The 20,959-nt window shown below is 45.6% G+C and overlaps 1 protein-coding gene across 6 annotated transcripts in view; it reads left to right on the plus strand.

Moving 5' to 3' along the window:
• The window catches only part of TRANS11 (translocase 11), a 66,360-nt gene that overhangs the window by 17,580 nt on the left and 27,821 nt on the right, over positions 1-20,959 (plus strand). For 2 of the 6 annotated variants that reach the window (XM_086810589.1, XM_086810590.1), the window contains exons 3-5: positions 13,696-13,808; positions 14,005-14,493; positions 14,619-14,683. In XM_086810589.1, the coding sequence (XP_086666715.1) occupies positions 13,696-13,808; positions 14,005-14,493; positions 14,619-14,683 (667 nt within the window). The remainder of the gene's footprint in view (positions 1-13,695; positions 13,809-14,004; positions 14,494-14,618; positions 14,684-20,959) is intronic. The other 4 variants (XM_086810591.1, XM_086810588.1, XM_086810592.1 and 1 more) reach the window with 3 other exon arrangements.

Consider the following 20,959-nt stretch of genomic DNA (forward strand, 5'->3'; position numbering starts at 1 on the left):
GCTTATCCTGAGATCTTGCAATGGCTGTCCGCACCTGACCAAAGGCAACATCCAAGTCACGAACATATTCATCAGCTGCAAAAATCTCATCCTTTGTATGAAGGATGGGTGGCAAGACCACTCTGCCATAAATAATCTCAAACGGAGCCTTTCCTGTGGAAGCATGGATTGTATTGTTGTAGGCAAACTCAACAAGTGGAAGATACTTCTCCCATGCAGCCTTTTGATCTGCCACATAACATTTCAATAAATCCAACACAGCTGAATTTGCAGCTTCACTTTGGCCATCCGTTTGGGGATGATAAGCTGATGAAAACTCAAGCTTAGTACCCATATTATCAAACAAAGCCCTCCAGAATAGGCTTGTAGTCCTGGGATCTCTATCCCCAACAATGGATTTAGGCATACCATGATGCTTGAAAATATTAGCAAGAAAAAAGCTTTACCATATGATCAGCATAAGGTAAAGCTTTTGGCAAGTAATACATGCACGCACATAAGCCTCAATGTCTTTACGCATGCTTGGCCAAAAGAAATACCTCTGAATCATGCGAGTAGTAGGCATAATACCTCTATGACCAGCATAAGGTGGAGCGTGACATTCGTCCATAACCTTTGGACGCAAATCCTTCACCACACATAGGCAATTATCCTTCATAAGATAACCCTCGTTGATAACAAAAGAGGCATGTGAATGACCAGCCATCAAATCAGTCCATATATGGCAAAAATTAGCATCCAAATGATACAAATCTCTCATAGTAGATAGGTCTCCATGAGAGGCCACAGAGACTGCAGCAACATAAGGCCTCCTAGATAGTGCATCGACCACCACATTTTTCTTTCCTGGAGTATGCACAATCTGAAAATGAAACATGGAAAGAAAATTTGCCATTCTCATCTGCTTCTCTGAAAGCTTTGTTTGAGATAGAAAGTATCTCAAGCTTTGATGATCTGTCTTGACTACAAATTCAGCCCCAAGAAGGTAATGTTTCCAAATCTTTAAGGCGTGAATTACAGCCAAGAGCTCTTTCTCATAGATATCCATATGAAGCTCAGCATCATGCAAACGACGGCTCTCGTATGCAACTGCATGCCCTTCTTGATTTAGGACAGCTCCTATGCAATCTCCACAAGCATCACATTCAACCACGAATGACTTGTGCAAGTCAGGAACAATCAATACTGGACCACATATGATCGCATGCTTGAGCTGCAAGAAAGCATCCTGTTCCTTTGAAGTCCATTTAAAAGCAGTTTTCTTCTTCGTGAGATCATGTAGAGGAGTGGCAATCATGGCGAAATGCCTTATGAAACGCCTGTAATACGAACATAATCCCAGAAAACTACGTACTTGATGTACGTTTTGCAATTCGGGCCAATTCCGAATAGTCTATATCTTTGCAGGATCCATTGTAACTCCATCCTTGGATACAATATGTCCCAGATAATGAATCTCTGAAAGGAAAAACTCACTTTTCTTGGCATTGACGAAAAGTTTATGCTTCCGCAACTCTTCGAACACTGTGACCAAATGAGTTTTGTGTTCTTGCTCATTCTTGGAGAAAACCAAGATATCATCAAAGAAGACTCCTGTGAACTTGCGATGGGGTCGGAATATCCTATCCATCATACGATTAAAAGTAGCAGGAGCATTGGTGAGACCAAAAGGCATTACCAAGAATTCATATAATCCGAAGGCTGTCCTGAATGCAGTCTTATGGACATCTTGTGGCACCACGCGTATCTGGTGATAACCACTCTTCAAATCAAGTCTGCTAAAGCAAGCTGAGCCATCAAGCTTATCCAAGATATCATCAATACGCGGAATTGGGAATCTGTTCTTGATGGTAAGCTTGTTCAAAGCTCTATAGTCCACACACATACGGAAGGATCCGTCCTTCTTTTGAACAAGAAGCACAGGAGAGCAGTAAGGTGATGTAATAAAGTAGGAACTTTATTCAATAGGGTTAATAATGGGACAAGTCCATGTATAAAAGAGGGGACTTGGACCATGGTTGTAACTTTTGATGATCATTTTTAGAAATGGAAACTTATGTTTCTTGGAGCTCATGGCTTCTTGGCTTGTGGAAGGCTATTTCCATTCTCTTGGTGAGAGACTAAACACACTTAGGCATCATGTTTACATGGTGATTACTCATAATTTTCATGCATTACATCCCTTCATTCCAATTGGTATCAGAGCTCTTGATTTTGATCATGGGCATGCATGGGTTGTTGGGAAAAATTGCTTGAAAATTTGAGTTTCTTTTAATTTTTTTCTCATTTTCTTGTAATCCTTGAGTGATTCTTGACAAATCTTCTCTAATCTTGATTAATCTCATGGGGATGGTGAGCATTTCATGTAGATTGCTTAGATTTTGAGTGATTTTGGCCATTTTTGCCCTTTCTGGACCAAATCTGGGGGTATGGACCAAATTTTTTTGAAAAGTTTGGACCAAATTTGGGGGAAATGGTTAATCGTGATTAGGAAACTTAATCCAAAAACGTTTTTGCTTCTGTGGAGTTTCCTGCAACCCTAGCCATGGTTTTCCTCAACCAAACCTTCACCAAATGGCAAGCAAAGTTGGGGGAATCAATCAGAGGCAAGGTATGAAGACATTATGTGAATTTTGTTCATCAAATCGTGGAGAAAAGAAGGCGATTTTCAGCGCAGCCTGACGGCGAACGGCGCCGTTTTCATGGGGAAATGGAAGCCTAGTTGCTTCATAAGCCTTCCTTGGAGCATATGCTTGCTCTACCTCATGATTTGTTAGCATTTTCAAGCCATTTTCATGAGCATTGTTGACCTTCTACATGGCTGCAAATCAGTGCTAAAAGTGGCCACGTTTTTCATCAATATGAAGCTCCTTCAACAAATTTCAGTCATTGAAGCTTAAGGGATGCCATTGGTGAGTGCCTTCATCAATTTCTAGCAATTTTGAAGCATTCATTGGGGCTTTGGGAGTTGATTGGGGTTCATTACATTGAGAAACCCTAAATTTCAGAAATGAAGCATTTAATGGCAAATCTATGTAGCATTGGTTGGAATTGAAGCATCATTCACATATCATATACACCATTCATATGCCATATCCATGCTATGGATTGCCATTTGACAAGCTCATACCATGCCACGGAAACATGCTCATTTTGAGGCCATATGGACACTAGGAATGCAATTACATATGCCTTGACTTTGGTCTTACAAATGCTTATGCAAATGCCAAATGCCATGGTGAGGGCATTGTGATTTGATGGTTGATGTTGGATTGTTTTGATGAATGGAGTTATGAGAATGAGCATGAATTCATGCATATTGATTCATGAGAAAATTGTAAATGGCATGAGTCATGCCATATACTTGTAAGTGATCTCTTCCATTACATTCACATCATTTTTGTACCTACACTCACCATTGCTACCACTTCAAGTTTTCTAGAATCTAGCAATGTGTGAGGGTACCTTGGCATTGGTTGGAGAGGCCAAGGGGAGAATGTCTTGAACTCTTTGTGCCGTGATTGCCTTGGAAAAGCGGTACAAAGAGGGATTAGGTACACGGAGTGAAGAAATGGCCTCAACCTTCACCTTGGAGGAAAACTTGGTGAAGGGGTGAGAAGGGCTTGGCCGGGAGATCGGCAAGCTTCAACGCGCGTCCTCAACAATCCTCACATCGACTTTATGGATGCATTTGGGCAATGGGGCCCCTATTCCATCATATTGTGTGGATGTTGCTAATGCCTTGATGGACAAAGATTGCATAAGAGCTTTCATGGCATTGTGGGATGCAAAGAGCATTGTATTTTGATTTCAGAAATTGCATTTTCAGTTGAGATTTGGCTCCATTTACAAAGGAGACTATGGCGAAATTCTTCCAAAATCTTGACTATGCATGGCAATTGAGGTTGGTGAAACATTAATTGCAGACCTTGGGATGCAAAGGAAGTGCAAAAGGTGCTAACAAAGGTGCGGGAACAAGCAAGGATCATTGGGGGCACAAAAGGGGTCACTTGGGCAAGAAAATTGCAGATTTACAAAACCCTAATTCAGTCCCAAACCTTTTGGACTGAATTAAAGGTGATCATACGAGCTCTTAGTGCTTCCTTAGAGCTACCCAACGAGCCCTTAACCTTTCCGTTTCGCTATCTCTTTGGGGTAGAAATTAGGGTTTTTGCAGAAACAGTAAACCCTAATTCAGTCATAGGGGTTTTAAGGTCTTCAAGATCTAATCACATAGGCTCGTAGTACTCATCGAGGGCTTCGATTTGAACTAAGAAGTTTTGCATTCGGATATTTCTAGCTCAAGTTATGCTCAAAATACTATTTCAGCCTATAACCCTGTAAACCCTAAAACAGAGAATAGTAGCACTTTTCACCTCTTAAGGGTCTTTGTATAGTGGTCTAGTACACCTCATTAGCTCTCCAACAAGCTCTAGACCACTTCAATCGGACATCCCTACCTCAAGTTAGAGCCAAATCTTTGAAACCGATACTTTCCATGGGAACGAGGACAAGAGGGCGACCAAAGCATAACACCTTGACTCCCGACGAGGTAGAGGGAGGAGAAGCAATTATGGAGCAAGTAATCTTAGATGCTCCGGAAGATACTTGTGGGCATACTTCAAGGGAAGTGCATGAAGAAGTGAATGTTGGAAGTGCCCACAAGCCCACCCCACAAGCGTCACATACCATTCCCATCGATTCGATCATGCAAATGCTGATGCAAATGAATGCGAAGATGGACACGATGGCTACAAGGGTGGAGGTCAATGATAGACTTGATACTATGGCCACAAGGATGGAAGTCTTGGAAGAGAGGGTGGCTCGGCCAATGAGCCAACCTTCATTTGATAGTGGTCATGGTGTTTCACATGCAGGCAAGCAATATGGGACAGCTTTTGAAGGCCGTAGGGAAGGCAAGCTACCTATGGCACAAGAGGTTTCTCCCAAAGTAATGCATGAGCATGCCACCAAGAATGCTACTTTTGGATTCATGGCGGATGCACGGAGGCCCCTTGTCAAGGACATGTTTCATTCTTCTTTTCACTCGGGTCCATCTAATTCCAATATGCACATGATTGATGAAGAGGTGGTACTCGATTGGAACCAATTGTCCTTTGCCCAAAGACAAAGGGATGCTCATGAGAAGTGGATGGAGTTACCAAATGACATCAAGAGGGACTACAAAGACTTTGCGCAATTCATGGAATCGTATATGAAGATGCAAAGGTTCAAACCCTCTACCCAACATGACAACCCATCCTACACAGCTTCTAAGGATGTCAAAGACAAAGTCTCACTATCAAAGTTCAAAGGTGATGGATCATCTCCACAAGAGTTGGAGGAGTGGGCTACTAAGCTTGACACTTATTTCCAACTTTACCCAAAAAGTGAGCGTGATATGGTACAATTTGCTTCCTTACACCTTGAAGATTATGCACATCAATGGTGGAGGCACTTGGTCAAACAAGGGAACACGCCATCAACTTGGGAAGGATTGAAGCGGGAGATGAACTTGGCCTTCATTTCATCCCTAGTGCTTGACCGTTACCATGAAGAATGGTATGAACTTTCTCAAAAGGGGATGATGGTGAGAGATTATATCAAGAAATTTTTGAAGCTTTCAATGTACGTGGAAGGCTTGAGTGAAGACATGAAGATGAAAAAGTTTGTGCATGGGCTTGAACACTTCATCAAGGCGGATGTGTCGGCTCAAAGGCCTAGCTCTCTCAAAGAAGCTATGAGGTTAGCCGAACTCTATGAGCCAAAGTACAAGAGGTCTCAGCCCATGACCTTCACCAAGGACACACTCAAACCAACCACTACTTCTTACAATTTTGGGAAAGGTCCTACCTCTACATTACCATCCTCTAATCCAAGAACTCCTACATCATTTGGGGGTGGACAACCAAAGAATGGGATACATCAATTTGATGCCAAAAGGAGTAGTGACTTCATGAAGAAGAAGCCCTTTCAACCCTTCAAGAAGACTCAAAGAATGGATGATCCAAAGATTGAGGAGTTGAGAAGCAAAGGGCTATGTTTCAAGTGCAAAGAGAGGTGGTCACCCGGGCATGTGTGCAAATCAAAGAAGATTGTGGCCACTATGATCCTCATGGATGAAGAAGAGAACAAGGATGACTCTCATGACATTGAAGAATGGAAGGATTGCAATGAAGAAGCACATGAGGAGTCACTTGAAGACCATTCTTTCATCACGGAGGATGGTGAGTTTCCGTTTGATCCGGGAGGTAGAGTTAAGGAAAGCCTTGTGGATGGAGACATGCCTACCAATGCAGAAATTTCAGCTTGCATATGCTCTATCTCACAAGAGTTGTTGGCGGGTTGCAAGAACCCAAGCACACTAAGGTTGGTGGGGACCATCAATGGGAGGGTTGCACATATTCTTGTGGATTCCGGGAGCACTCATAGCTTCATCAACTCTAAATCCATCAACTCTCTCAAACTCAACACAAAGAAGACACCTACAACGTTCCAAGTGCAAGTGGCAAATGGGGAAAGTGAGAAGACTAGCTTGGTTTGCCCTTCTACAAAAGTGGTTTTATCCTCTTCATACACTTGGGAAGGTGATTTGGTGGTTTTGGATATGGGTCCCATCGACATTATCATGGGGTGTGATTGGTTGGCTTCACTTGGTGACATTCACATGAACCTTCAACAAGGTTTCATGAGCTTTCTACATCATGGGCAACAAGTGGTACTTGCTGCAAATGCACCTAAGAAGCTCTCTTTGATCACTCCAAGGCGACTCAAGAAAGAGATTAAGGCTTTTGGCACTATCTATGTGTTACATGTTACCCAAGAGGGGATGGAAGGCAGTGGACAGCACATAGATGAGGAAATGGCAACTCTTCTTAAGGAGTATGAAGATATTTTGCAAGTGCCAAAGAGTCTACCACCTAAGAGGGAGATTGACCATGCCATAGTACTTGAACCGAATGCAAAGGTTGTCAACAAGCCTCCTTACCGTTTGTCTAAGGTAGAAAGAGAGGAAGTGGCTAAGCAAGTGCAAGATTTGCTTGCTATGGGTCTTATTCAACCTTCACAATCTCCATTTGCATCTCCCGTTCTCTTGGTGAAGAAGAAGGATGGATCCTTTCGCATGTGCATTGATTATCGTGACTTGAACAAGGTCACAATCAAGAATAGGTATCCCATACCTCGCATTGATGATCTTCTTGATGAGCTCAAAGGGGCAAAGTTCTTCACCAAGATTGATTTGAGATCGGGATATCATCAAATAAGGATGAAGGAAGGTGATGAAGAGAAGACAGCATTTAGGACGGAAAGGGGATTGTTTCACTTCATGGTGATGCCCTTTGGTCTTACAAATGCTCCGGCCACTTTTCAAGCATTGATGAATCGGATATTGGCTCCCCTTCTTTTCAAGTTTGTGCTAGTGTTCTTCGATGACATCTTGATCTATAGCAAGAGCAAAGGGGAACATTTATGTCATGTGAAGCAAGTGTTTGAAGTGTTGAGGAAGCACAAGCTTTATGCAAAGGAGAGCAAATGCACATTCATGGTCAATGAAGTGGAATATCTTGGACACTTGGTGGGTGAGAATGGCATAAGGGCTGATCCTAAGAAAGTGGCATGTGTCAAAGAGTGGCCAACACCAAGCAATACAACTCAATTGAGAGGATTTTTGGGATTATCTTCTTTCTATAGAAGATTCATGCAACATTATGCATCCATTGCGGCACCTCTTACCGACTTGCTCAAGAGGGAGGCTTTCTTTTGGGATTCCATTGCCAACAAGAGCTTCAATGAGCTCAAGGAGTTGCTCACTTCAGCCCCTATACTTGTATGTCCGGATTTTGCAAAGACATTTTATGTGAGGGCGGATGCAAGTGGTAGAGGAATTGGGGCAGTTTTGTATCAAGAGCATGGAGTCATTGCATTTGAAAGTAGGAAGCTTACCGAAAAGGAGATGGGGCTTCATGTTTATGAGCAAGAGATGCTAGCCATACTTCATGCCATCAAGAAGTGGCATCACTATCTTTATGGTGCTCATTTCAAGGTGAGAAGTGATCATAGGGTGCTGAAATTTTTCCTCTCCCAACCAAATCTTTCTCCAAAGCAAAAGAGATGGCTGGCCACACTTCAAGGTTATGACTTTGAGATATCTTACACACCCGGGAAGGACAATGTAGTGGTGGATGCATTGTCTAGAATGTGGGCTTGTGCTACAACTTCAATCATGGAGGTATATAGTGAATGGATCAAGGGAATTCAAGAGGAATACCTCATCAATGAGGGTGCTGCCCACATTTACAGAAAATTACAGCAAGGTGATGGTGGAGAATTTCCTCATTACAAGCTTCATAATGGTCTCTTGTGGTACAAGGATAAGGTGTATTTGGTTCCTACCTCATTCTACATACCAAAGGTGCTTCATGAGATGCATTCTTCACCACTTTCGGGCCATCTTGGTGTACTCAAAACATATGACAAAGTGAGCAAGAGTTTTTATTGGAAAGGCATATGGGGAGATGTAAAGAAGTTTGTGATGGAATGTGCTTCTTGTCAAAAGAATAAGGATAGCCATCAACTTCCAAGTGGTTTACTTCATCCATTACCTATTCCGGATGGTAAATGGACTCACATTTCTATGGACTTCATCACGGGTCTACCAAAGACAAAGCATGGATGGGATCAAATATTTGTGGTGATTGATAGGCTTACAAAATCAGCCCATTTCATTGCTTCAAAGACCACTTATGGAGCATCTCATATTGCCAAGCAATTTTTGGAACATGTATTCAAGATACATGGCTTGCCACTTAACATAGTTTGTGATCGAGATACCAAGTTCATGGGGACTTTTTGGAGGTCATTATATGAGAGCTTGGGTACTCAAATCACTCCATCTACAGCCTATCACCCTCAAACGGATGGGCAAACGGAGTGCACAAACAAATGGCTTGAGGTGTACTTGAGGCACTATTGTCATGACATGCAAACATCTTGGGATGAGTGGCTTTATCTTGCTGAATTTTGCCATAATTCAAGCAAGCATTTGAGTATTGGCATGTCACCATTTGAGGCTCTCTATGGATATCAAGTACATGTGCCATCGATAGCCTTCCGTGAAGACAAAGTGGTCAATCCATTGGCAAAAGAAGAGTTGGAAAGAATGAGACAGCTTCTTCAACTTTGCAAGGACAATATGAAGAAGGCTCAAGATGTCATGAAGGCTAAGGCGGATGTTCATAGAAGGGATGTGGAGTTTGAAGAGGGTGATTATGTGCTATTGAAGCTTCCCAAGAGTCGGCATAACACTCTCAAAGGTGTAACCAACTCAAAATTGGCTCATAGGTATTATGGACCATACTTGATTATCAAGAGGGTTGGTGATTTGGCCTACAAGTTGGATTTGCCTTCTTCGACAAGGATCCATAATGTGTTTCATGTATCTAACCTTAAGAGGTTTATGGGATCTTTGCCTCAAGAGATGGAAGAGCTTCCACCCATGAATGAAGAAGGTGAGATCATTTATGAGCCGGAGAGGGTTATTGGTAAGAGGACAAGAGAGTTGAGGAATCGGAATATTGATGAATACCTTGTCAAATGGAAGCAATTACCCATGGATGAGGCTACTTGGCAATCATTGGAGTATGTCCAACAACATGGTTTACTTGTGGATGACTTTCCGTGACCAAGTGGTATGGTTTACTTGAGGAAATTGGGTAATATGAGGAGAAGTATACATGCTGTAATTTCTGGACAGCTTTGGGAAGGTCTACTATTGGGCCTATTTTTCTACTCCAACAAGCTTCATGGCGTATCCTAATGAAGGATTATGATGTGGGCTACATATGGCTGAGTGTACATATCATTTTCAGCCCAATATATGGAGTCTAAATGAAGGATTTTCAAGGGTCTTCATCGACTAGAAGGGCTGTCATAACAGTCCCACTCATACACTTTGGGCTTGAAGCTTTGTGGACTTGTACGCATCCAAATTTTCATTGTATATGTGCTTTGGATGTACTTGAGAACTCTTAACCACTTCCCATCGATTACATTAGAGTCTCATACTTTGAGATTGTACATGTTATTGATTTTGAGGACAAAATCTTTGGGAAGGGATGGTTTGTAATAAAGTAGGAACTTTATTCAATAGGGTTAATAATGGGACAAGTCCATGTATAAAAGAGGGGACTTGGACCATGGTTGTAACTTTTGATGATCATTTTTAGAAATGGAAACTTATGTTTCTTGGAGCTCATGGCTTCTTGGCTTGTGGAAGGCTATTTCCATTCTCTTGGTGAGAGACTAAACACACTTAGGCATCATGTTTACATGGTGATTACTCATAATTTTCATGCATTACATCCCTTCATTCCAGGTGAGGAATTGGGCTGAACCAAACCTTTCTCTAAAAGCTCGTTTACCTGCTTCATGATTTCTTCTTGTTGTGCAGCACTCACTCGGTATGCGGGTTTGTTAGGTGGAGAACTACCTGGCACAAGATCTATGCAGTGATCTTCATGCCTTTGGGGAGGTAATTCACCTGGCAACGAGTCAGCAAAACAGTCGTTGAATGCATTAAGAAAATTCAGCCTATCATTAGACATAGCATCCACATTTTGATGATTTGGCACAAGACTATCACGAACCAAAAACCAAGTACGCTGAAAGACTCTTTTTCATTGCTTTATTAATTTGGATGTGTGATACAAGTGGGATGCATAAAAGAAATCATATTAGACTTGTAGTCTTTGCGGGGCTCAAGCCTATGGTGCCACGGCTTGCCCAACAATACATCACATCCATTCAGTGGAGCAACTAGAAAATGCTCATTGTCAAGGTAGCCCTGGATATGCATACGCAACTTCCCTATCAAAGGGGTAACCTGCACCTCTTTACGAATAAATGCAGCTTCGGCTTCAATATGAGGTCCCATATGCTCGACCTCAATACCCAATGCAGCTGCCATTTGCATAGAGATGAAATTATTAGTTGCACAGTCATCAAACATGAAGAGTGCGGGCTGATCCTTGATTTGCCCCCAAGCCTTGCAAACCATACGCTCTTTTGCATCATGACCTGTATTTCCTTGCACATCAGGAACTGCATGTACAGTAACTTTGGTGTGCTTATCCTCGTGCTTTGATTTGCGATCTGGGCATTGCCGAAACATGTGGTCTTTGCTACCACAAGAAAAGCATTTTCCATCCTTAGCATATTGCTCTCTTTGCTCCGGGGTTAAGCCGAATTTGTTCTTTCTTGGGCCCTGTTCTTTAGATGTGTTATTTTCAGCTTTACCACCCTTGTAGGGCTCCCGGAAGTTCTTTTTAGGTGGCTGTCCACCCTTTTGTTGATTTGGGACAGCCTTGTCTTTTCCCTTGGAACCTCCTTGATCCTGCTTAATCTTGGGCACCAATTGCTCCGTAGCAAGAGCAGAAGCTGTAAGTTGTTGCAACGTATGTTTCGGGTGCAATTCAATACCCGATCTATATGCTGGTTGCAGTCCAGAACGAAACTTCCTCTTTCTTTCAACTTCAGTGATTTGCATAAAGGGAGTCACTTCCAGCAACACTTTCCAGAATTTGTTAACATACTGTTGCACACTTTCAGAAGTAGCCTCGGTGTGCAGTTTAGTAACACCTGGCTGCAGTGCACAGCCGCCTGGCTGTAGCCTGAAAAGGAGATGGCATGGAGGAGCAGCCGGCTGTAGCAGAGCTGAGGCGTAGCCTTCAGGTGGTGGCAGCCGTCTTTATGTAGGCAGAGCAGCCTGCTGGAAAACAGGCGCAGCCACCTGTATGGAGGAAGTGCAGCCGCTGTGCAGGGGAGACAGCCGTCTGTTGGAGGAGTAGAAGCAGTCGCCTGTATGGGTTAGGCGCAGCAGTACATCAGCCGCTTCAAAAAAAAAACATGCGCAGCCTGTTTTGGCCGCCTGCTGCAAGGAAGGTAGAGTAGCCTGTGTGCAGCCACATTCAGAAGTGCAGAGGCAGTTTGCCCATGTTCAAGCGCAGCCTGATGGAGCGAAAAGATGAAGCGCTGGTCGTTTTCCTTTTTTTCTACGAAGGATGGTGGAAGAGCACGCCGATGGTGATGATCCACGCTTGAAGGAGGGAACCTTTTTTTAATAAAATGAAAGTGGAGTTTACTCCACGCTTGCATGGGGGTGGGGAGTTTGGGTAGGTGACCATGCCCACCCCCACACTCACTTAAAGTGGGGCTCCCCACCTTGGCCCCTAAGTGGGTGCCCAAAGGGGGTGTCCACTTTTAAATAAATGTGAACACCTAACCTTATAAAATAAGAGGTTAGAGATAAAATAATAAAAACAACATATGTAACATACTTACCACCTGTTCACATGCACCAAAACTCGTCAGAATACAGAGCAGACTTCACGACTCACTGGCAGGCGTCCCCGCTCAGTAAGTAACACGTCAAGCAGGCAAACACACAAATACATGTCATGCGAAAACAGTTTCAAACATGCAAAATATGTGTGCATGTGCAAATAGTAACATGGACATATCTCCCGTTCATGGAACAAGTACAAAATATCTGTCGGCACAAAACTGGCACGACATAAAAACATAAAAACCTGGTCTTCCTATGGAGTGACAGTCCCATAGGTAAGACACAGTTCCAGGCACGAGTCTCCCTATGGTGTGACAGTCCCATAGGCAAAACACGGCACGAATACTGGCTCTTCCATGGCGTGACAGTCCCATGGGTCGAACACAGTGCAGGTCATACACGGGTGGCACTGGTCTGGCTCCCGTCCATACGACACCAACCTGCTAACACACGGGTGGCACCAGTCTGGCTCCCGTCCATGTCGGCAAAATACTGGCCTCTTCACACGAGACACCGGCCTGGCCTCAAGTGAACGAGACGCAAAAACTGGAGATGGACCAAATGGTCGGCCAATTGGTGACAGCCACCAAGGAAGCACCATGTGGGGTTTTGAACCCAAGACCTCCTGGTCAAAAATCTCCACCAATTGAGCTATCACCTCATTGGCTATTTATCCTACACTTGCTGCCAAATTAGGGATTAGCCTTGAGATTAGCTATGTCCACGTGTGCAACGTGACATCAAATGTGGGTGATCTAAGCTTACGGGCGCCATCACACCAAGGGTTGGGTGTCCGAGACGTGTTCACATTGCAGATTCAACACAATTAACGTGGATTAGGGGTCTACATCAACCAAAGTTGGGTTCCCTGAGTGGAACCGGACTGGATGACGGAAACTAGTCTGTTAAATGACGGGAATTTGTAGTCATAGAAGCCCGTGACACCACTAGGGTATGCCTAATAATGTGCATTAGGCTTATTTATTCTAGATTAAGGTATAAGTAAGCTGTGGGCATTGGACAAGTGTGAACCGCCCATATATATTTTTTTCTGGTCAGAGGTCCTGCATCTGTGAAGTTTTTTTTCTGCCTGTAGGCGTGTAGAGTGCCCCTGCCCATAGGCGGTTTAGAAACCCGTCTGTAGACAGTTTGGTGCCTTCGGGTATAGCCTTGGGAGGTTCAACTCAGGACCCTCCCCCCCATCAAAAGGTGAGACCATCAACCACTTATCAGTTTGTATATAAGTCAATTTCTCTACTTTGTAAAAGACCACACATTGCATAAATTAAACTTTGAACTGTTTTCTAGCATTCCCTCTTGCTAATGCTTCTTCCTATGCTCTAATGCTATAGATTTCTCTATAATTTGTGGGTGTCAAGGCAAATCAAAGTGGGTTAGCCAAGCAAGAGCAGCAGCAAGGGGCTGGAGCAAGAATAAAAACGGGAATGGTGGGGGCATTGGAGAGGTGAGGCCTGAGGGTGACTGTAAAGAGTAAGATTGAGGGCAGAAGCGATGCAGTAAGGAATTAATACATGTGTTTCTCGGAGAATTCAGATGTTCAGAACAGTGTGGCTCTATCTAATTAGCAATGAAAGTGGCTGTGAAGTGTGCTTTCTGTGTGATTGAGAAACATAAGATATCTTTTACTGACATTGTGGCAGGTTGCAGAGACCATCACAACCTCTGTACTCTTTTCATTTTTGATTGGGATAGTGCTTTCATTGGACTTTGTGAAGCTAATCAAGTCACACCAGACCCTGCTGAAAGTGTTTCAGATTGACAGATTTCAATTTCATCAAATGATTACAGGAAGCTACACATTTCTTTTCTTGGTATCAGCAGCCATGACTACAATGCTTGGTTGCATGTGTATCCCTTTTCTAAGAAAGTTGAAAGCTTACCAAATATTTAGGAAAGAAGGTCCTTCTGCCCATTTTTCCAAGGTTGGTACTCCAACAATGGGAGGCTTAATCTTTATACCTGTTGGAGTCACCATAGCTGCAGTTGCCACGCATTTTACCTCTGTACAGCTCAATGGATTGATAGCAGCAACACTTCTATTTGGAGCCATTGGACTGCTTGATGACATCCTAGGTCTTATCAGAAAGCACAACTATGGACTTCCTGGATGGTGCAAGTTTTGTTTACAGGTAAGCCAAGAGTAGTGCCGAAACCTCCTAAAGGTCTTGGATGTTTTGAAGAGCTGTTTCTATTGTTTAGAGTTAATCAACAGCTTCTTGAGACCATGTAGTTAGTAACTTTGGGCTTTGAACAGGTATTTGCTGGTATATGGTTTTATTTCTGGCATGAATCTGCAAGTTTACCTACACCATTTGGAGTGTGAGGTTTTTGCCTTGGTCAGTTCTTTTGTTTTTGTACTTTATTACGTGGATTTTCAGCTATGTTATGGTGAATGAGTTGTATTGAAATCCTTCTCTTTACAGGTACACCATCATATCAATCTCATGGCACTAGTCCTTACATGAATTGAACTGTTCTTATTTGGTTGTAATAGTTTTTTTTTTTTTGGGTAAAAGATCCTTCTATTAGTTACCGAGAAAACTGCCATAATGGCTAAGTACAAACTCGCCCCCAAATGGGAAGCGAGAGTCGAGATGCATAAAAGGGGAGGATGCTCTTCTCCTCTGGCTGGCCGCTCTAGGAGGAGAAGGCTATCGGGGGAGGGGCAAAAGACCACACAGGTGGTCTATAGTGCCAAGTGGGCTCCCCATCACTATCACCGTAATGCCAGATCTTGAGGAAGGTCTCCCAGTGCTTCCGCATGCAGTCTGAGCCACCCTGAAGCTGCCCCCATTGACCACGGAGGGTATGAATGATATTGAGCCAGATGCTCTTGATAGACTCCGCTGGCGGGGTGAGGGTGCCTTGAATGGCTTCGCTGCATCGAGCTCTCCAAATGTGCCACGCAGCCATTTGGTTGCAAATCTCCCATCTTTGGCTAGAACCTGGAGTCCAGCGACCTGTAGGTGGAGTTGGAACTGGCACTGCAGAAATACTAAGGTGAGAGACCTGAAGGGCTAGTCCCCCACCCTCCTCCTCATATGGCATGACAACCGCGGCCTTAGTGGCCCAAGCAATTGTGCCCCACGTAATGATGCGGGTAGGGGCCGGATCCATATTGAAAATGCGTAGGATCTACTGCCAAACTTGCTGAGCCTTTGGGCAATCGCAAAGACAATGATGCTGAGACTCCTGGGATGGCCACACTTCGGACATAATGCTGGTCTACCCCCAATGGCCAACCAAGTGCCAACTGCCACCACATGAAGAGAGTGATCTTCCATGGCCGAAAACTATCCCACAGCCGGTTCCAAAAATCTGATAGAAAGTGCGGCGGGGCCCCCTGGGATTGCTAGTGTCGTGCTGCTGCTGCTGGAGTTCCCTCAACCTCTGACATGTGAATCCTATGGCCTAGCCATGTGGTGTATGCAAAAAAGGTGTGAGGCGTCTCCTCAGTGTCCTCTGGATCATGCCATGTCCACTCTCTCGGGTCCCACTGAAGACACGCGAGAGGCCAGCCCTCCCAAATCCATAACCGCCAGTCTCTCTTTGGCCACCTTGGCCAGTGGGGGGTCGATGTGTCACTCATGTGCATGAAAGCCAATCACCCTCACCCTCTGCAAGGTGCATCCCCTGAAATCCTCTAAGGGGGTCTTCGCTCGATCCTTCTATTAGTTACCAAGCAGAACAACCATAATGGCTAGGTACAAAATTGGCTCCGCATAGGAAGCAAGAGTCAAGAAACATAAGAAAGGGTAGGAAGCTCTTCTTCTCCGGCCGGCCGCTCTAGAAGGAGAAGGCTATCTCATACAATGGGGGAACGAGGAAACAACCATAGAGGTGGTCTATAGTGCCAAGTGGGCTCACCACCGCTGTCAGTGAGAAAGGGACTGTGACGTCAAATCCTCAAGAAGGCCTTGCAGCGCTTGTGCATGCGGTCAGAGCCACCCCGAAGCTTCCCCCACTATCCACGGAGGGTATGAATGATATCAAGCCAGATGCTCTGGATGGACTCCACTGGCGGGGTGAGAGTGCCCTTGATGGCCTCGCCACATTGATCAACAATACTGCTGCAAATCTCCCATCTCTGGCTAGAACCTGGAGTCCAATCATGAGTGGATGGAGTTGGGACTGGCATTGCAGAATACAAAGGTGAGAGACCCGAAAGGCAAATCCCCCACCCTCCTCCTTATATGCCATGACGGCCTCGGCCTCGGCCTCAGTGGCCCAGGCAAATGTGCCCTGTGTAACTATGCGGGAGGGGCCTGGTCCATAGTGAAGATGCAGAGAATCCGTTGCCAAACCTGTTGAGCCTTTGGGCCAAGGCAACTGTGCCCCATGTAACTTTGCAAGAGGGCCCGGTCCATAGCGAAGATACAGAGAATCCACTACCAAACCTGCCGGGCCTTTGGGCAATTCCAAAGACAATGCAGCTGGGACTCCTAGAGATGGCCACACCTCGAACAGAGTGTTGGCCTACCTCCTATGGTCAGCCAAGTTCCACAGCCTCTTTCAGAAATCCGTGAGAAACTAGGAATGAGGCCTCGAGAGTGCTAGTGTCCTGCCGCTATCGGGCTGCCCTCAACCTCTGGCATTTGAATCTTGTGGCCAAGCCATGTGTTGTAGGCAAAGAAGGGGGTACCGGGAGTCTCCGCACTGTCATTTGGATCATGCCATGTCCACTCCCTTGGGTCCCACTGGAGTCGTTTGAGAGGAGGACCCTCTCAAATCCACAAATGCCAGAATCTTGCTTTGGCCACCTTGGCCGGTGGAGGGTCTATGTGCCACTCATGTGCATGGAAACCAATCACCCTCACCCTCTTGAAGGTGCATCCACTGAAATCCTCCATAGGGGCCTCTACTCTCTCAAGTCTGCCATGAGGTATGATAGAGAAGGTGAGGTGGAGCTCTCATCAATGCCATGGACAGCCAAAGGTATGTCATGCTTGGTGAACACTCACAACCATTGATGGGGGGGAGGGTCCAGGATCGGGCTCAGCCACTCCGGGGGGGGGGGGGGGGGGTGATGTCGAGGCTAAATCTGTCCCTATCTCGTATCCCAGTGAGGCTCCTCTCCTGGGCCTTCGGGGGCAGCTATCTGAAAATAATCCAATCTCCAAGTGATTGAGCGGGACCCATACTCAAAGCTCCCCACGATACGTGTGGGTGAGCCTCTAGCATGTGACCATTGGGCAAACGGACTAGGGGGTTCCAGATTAGAGGCTGTCGGAGGTGCTCCTCGGATGCAACTGGAGTGGACTGCCGGCCTGAGATGCTGGCTGCAAATCTGTCCTCAAATGCAGGGCTAAAGTCACGAGGTCGTATCTCCGTGAAGATCCATCTCGTACTTTGAGGCCAAGGGCCTCCCAAAACTGGGGTGCGGGATGGAGATCCTAGCCAGGAGGAAGTCCTTCCAAGGCTCACCGCTCGAAAGGCCACGAACTATCAACTTGCCCAAAAGGGTGCGGCTCTGAATGGAGGGGTCGATGATGCCCCGGTCCCCCTTGCGTTGTGGTTGAATGATCTCTCTCTCTAGGCCACCTTGGCCTGGGCATCATCAACCCCAAAGATAGTTGCGGATCAACCTTGAACTTGACCAATGCAAGCCCATGAGAAGGCCCAATAGGAGGTGATGTACTACATGGTGGTGAGAAGAACCTGGTTTGCCACCACGATCTGGCCAGCTAAGGAAAGCCTGGCTGAACTCCAGTATAATAGCTTCTTCCGAATGCTCAGAAGAAGAGGGGCTAGTTGCTGCTTTGGGGAGTTATACCCACGTGGCATCCAAGATAACGAATTACTAGAGTGCCACTCAGGATCCACTGAAAAGCCTCAACTGAACTCCAAGTTGGGGCGGGCGATGAGCCAACTTAGAATCCACAAGACTTGTGCTAGTTGATCTGTGCTCTAGATGATGCTAGTTCCCCTCATCTCCGGAAAGGCATGCTATTGTGTCATTGGCACTTTGAATCAAGCAGCTTCTCCTGCGCACTTTGAATCAAGCAGCTTCTCCTGCGCACAGATGGGAAGATGCAGTCCCTTGAGAGCTGTCTCTTGAAAACTACTCATGGCCTCGGCAACAAACAAAAATAGATAAGGTGCTAGTGGACATCCCTGCCTGACTGAGGGAGAAAGCGGACATCTGTTGCCTCTGGCTCCCTGAATGAGAACCTGGTTGTGTGAAGCCAAGTATAACCCAGAAACACCTTGGACCCACTCCTCAGGAAATCCCATCTGGCACCAAAAGGGAGTTAAGATGTTTTCCTTAGACATGCAGAGGAAACAACACACCCCCTCTCAAAAGACATGTTTCTCAGGCGTCTTCGTAACCCCATTGCCTTGGGTGGCATCCTCACTTTTCGGCTTGTTGTGTGTGGAGGCAGGCCAAACTTGCATTCCAAGATGTGTGAGGGAAGATTGCTTGTTTTTTTTTCCCCAATTCAAATGCGTGTTTAGTCTTAATTGCTGGTGTGTGTGTGTGTGTGTGTGTGCGCGCACGCGCGTGTTTGTGCCATGTGGATGCAAGATGTATTACTACATATGCAAACACTTTCTAGACATGGGGGTCATGCATGAGCTACTTATCTATGTTGGGATGTCTGGTTAGCCCACTTCAAATGGCCTTACTTGCTTCCCATATGGAGGGGGATCAAGACTTGACAATTCTGAAAATCCATTTCACACCAATAACACGACGATGTAAAGGCCGTGGCACCAAAGACCAAGTGTTATTCCTCTCAATAGAGGCCATCTCTGCTTCCATGGCTTGCCGCCACTACGGCTGTGTGAAAGAGCCTCCTCTGGACTCTCAAGCTCATCGATCTCCTAGAGAGAACTCATGAGAGCATAATTCACTGTGTGATGAGATGTGGAAGCTCGAGATGAACGGCGAGGTCTAGGGGTGATGGTAGAGATCTGGTTATCGAACTGTGCATCAATGAGACTAGAATCTATAAAGAGTTGCTGAACCCACCGAGGTAGGCCAGCCTTCCTCTCAAAGCGTGAAGAAGATCCAGCTGCAATAGAGGACTCATCCGATGATGATGTTGGAAGTGGTGATGAAGGAAGCACTGGTGAGGGTAATCCCGGAGTCAAAGCTGGACTCGTAGAGGGACTGGGAGCTGCAGAAGCTGATGCAACGGGAATGGGTGACTGTGAAGGAGCAGCTGGCACCGGGGTTGCAGCAGGGGGAGGAGGAGCTGGACGTGGAAGAGGTAAAAGATCACTAGCATTTGTAAATGCTGGAAACTGATGTTTATTGCTGTGAATGATCTCAAGTGAATGCTGAAAAATGAGACGAACTGGGGGAAAGGGGGGTCAGCCCTTATATACTCCCCCATATGCTGGGCGGCCAGTTGTAGTAGGCCGACAGCAGTACAGTAGCATAAAATGCTATATAAATGCTGAAAAATACCTAAAAAATGGTAGAAAAATGCTGAATAATATCTGCTAAGATATGCCAATGCAGGGCCTCATAAATGGCCAATACAAGCATGAAAATGGTGATGTAGACCATTTGGAGATGATATAATCCAACAAATCACTCTCTGGCCCACCTACACCCATCACATCTCCATCCATATGGCACACATATGCATGATCTGTGTACGAAGTACCAGATCAGCCCCTCATCCCACCACTATCACATTCATATCCCATCACATCACCTTTTCCACACCTGCCATGGTGGCCCGAGCCATCTGGAGACTCAAAAACGGTAGATCGCAGGACCACGAGGGCCTCTTGGCAGAGCACATTTCCCAGCGGGGGAGACTCTGGCATGCCTCCTAGCCCATATGTTCAACTGGGCTCTTCCCACCTACTTGGACAGCCCATAGTCATAGGGGACGGAGGGGACGGCTGCTTGGAACGCGGGACGGCGAATTGGGACGGAACAGCGACGGGGACGGACGGACGTCCCCCACGACGTGTCACTCACAGGGGACGGGGACGGGGACGCCGCAGGGACAGGGACGCCGGTGGGGGACGGCTTTGTGAGGGGACGGCAGAGAGCCGTTTGCTGGCCGTTTTTGGCCGTTGCGCTCGCCGTTTTTGGCCGTTGCGCTTGCCGTTTCTAGCCGTTTATAGCTGTTGGCTTGGCCTTGGGCCTTGGCCCTTGAGCCTGGAGCCTTTGAGGCTTGGCCCTCTCTCTCTCTCTTGCCCTTGAGGCTTTCCTCTCTCTCTTTTGCCTATCTATATAAGAACAAGCCTCTACAAGGCTACAAGCACACACAACTCTCAAGGCTCAAGCTTTCAAGCTTCTTCTAGCTTCCAACTTCCAAGTTCCAAGCCTCTAGGCTTTCACACAAGGCCCGCGGGCCGCCGCCCTACTATCTAGATTCTAGAATCTAGACTCTCTCTCTCTCTCTCTCTCTCTCTCTCTCTCTCTCTCTCGCAAATCCATCCATGGATGAAATATAGCTATTTTTATTTTGAACCTCAATTTCGAACTAGATGCAATAGAACCCATTGTAATTTAAACTCTTAAGAGTCTTAAGAGTTCATTTTGAGTTATTTTTTTCCAGTTTTATGCCTCTCTGGCATCGATACCTAGAGTGGAATGTAAATGGATGTACCTGATCTGTCCCATAGGTC

Source organism: Cibotium barometz, chromosome 16 (genome assembly GCF_041138505.1).
Source record: "Cibotium barometz isolate CiBa-2024 chromosome 16, ASM4113850v1, whole genome shotgun sequence".
In the NCBI taxonomy this organism is placed as follows: domain Eukaryota; kingdom Viridiplantae; phylum Streptophyta; class Polypodiopsida; order Cyatheales; family Cibotiaceae; genus Cibotium; species Cibotium barometz.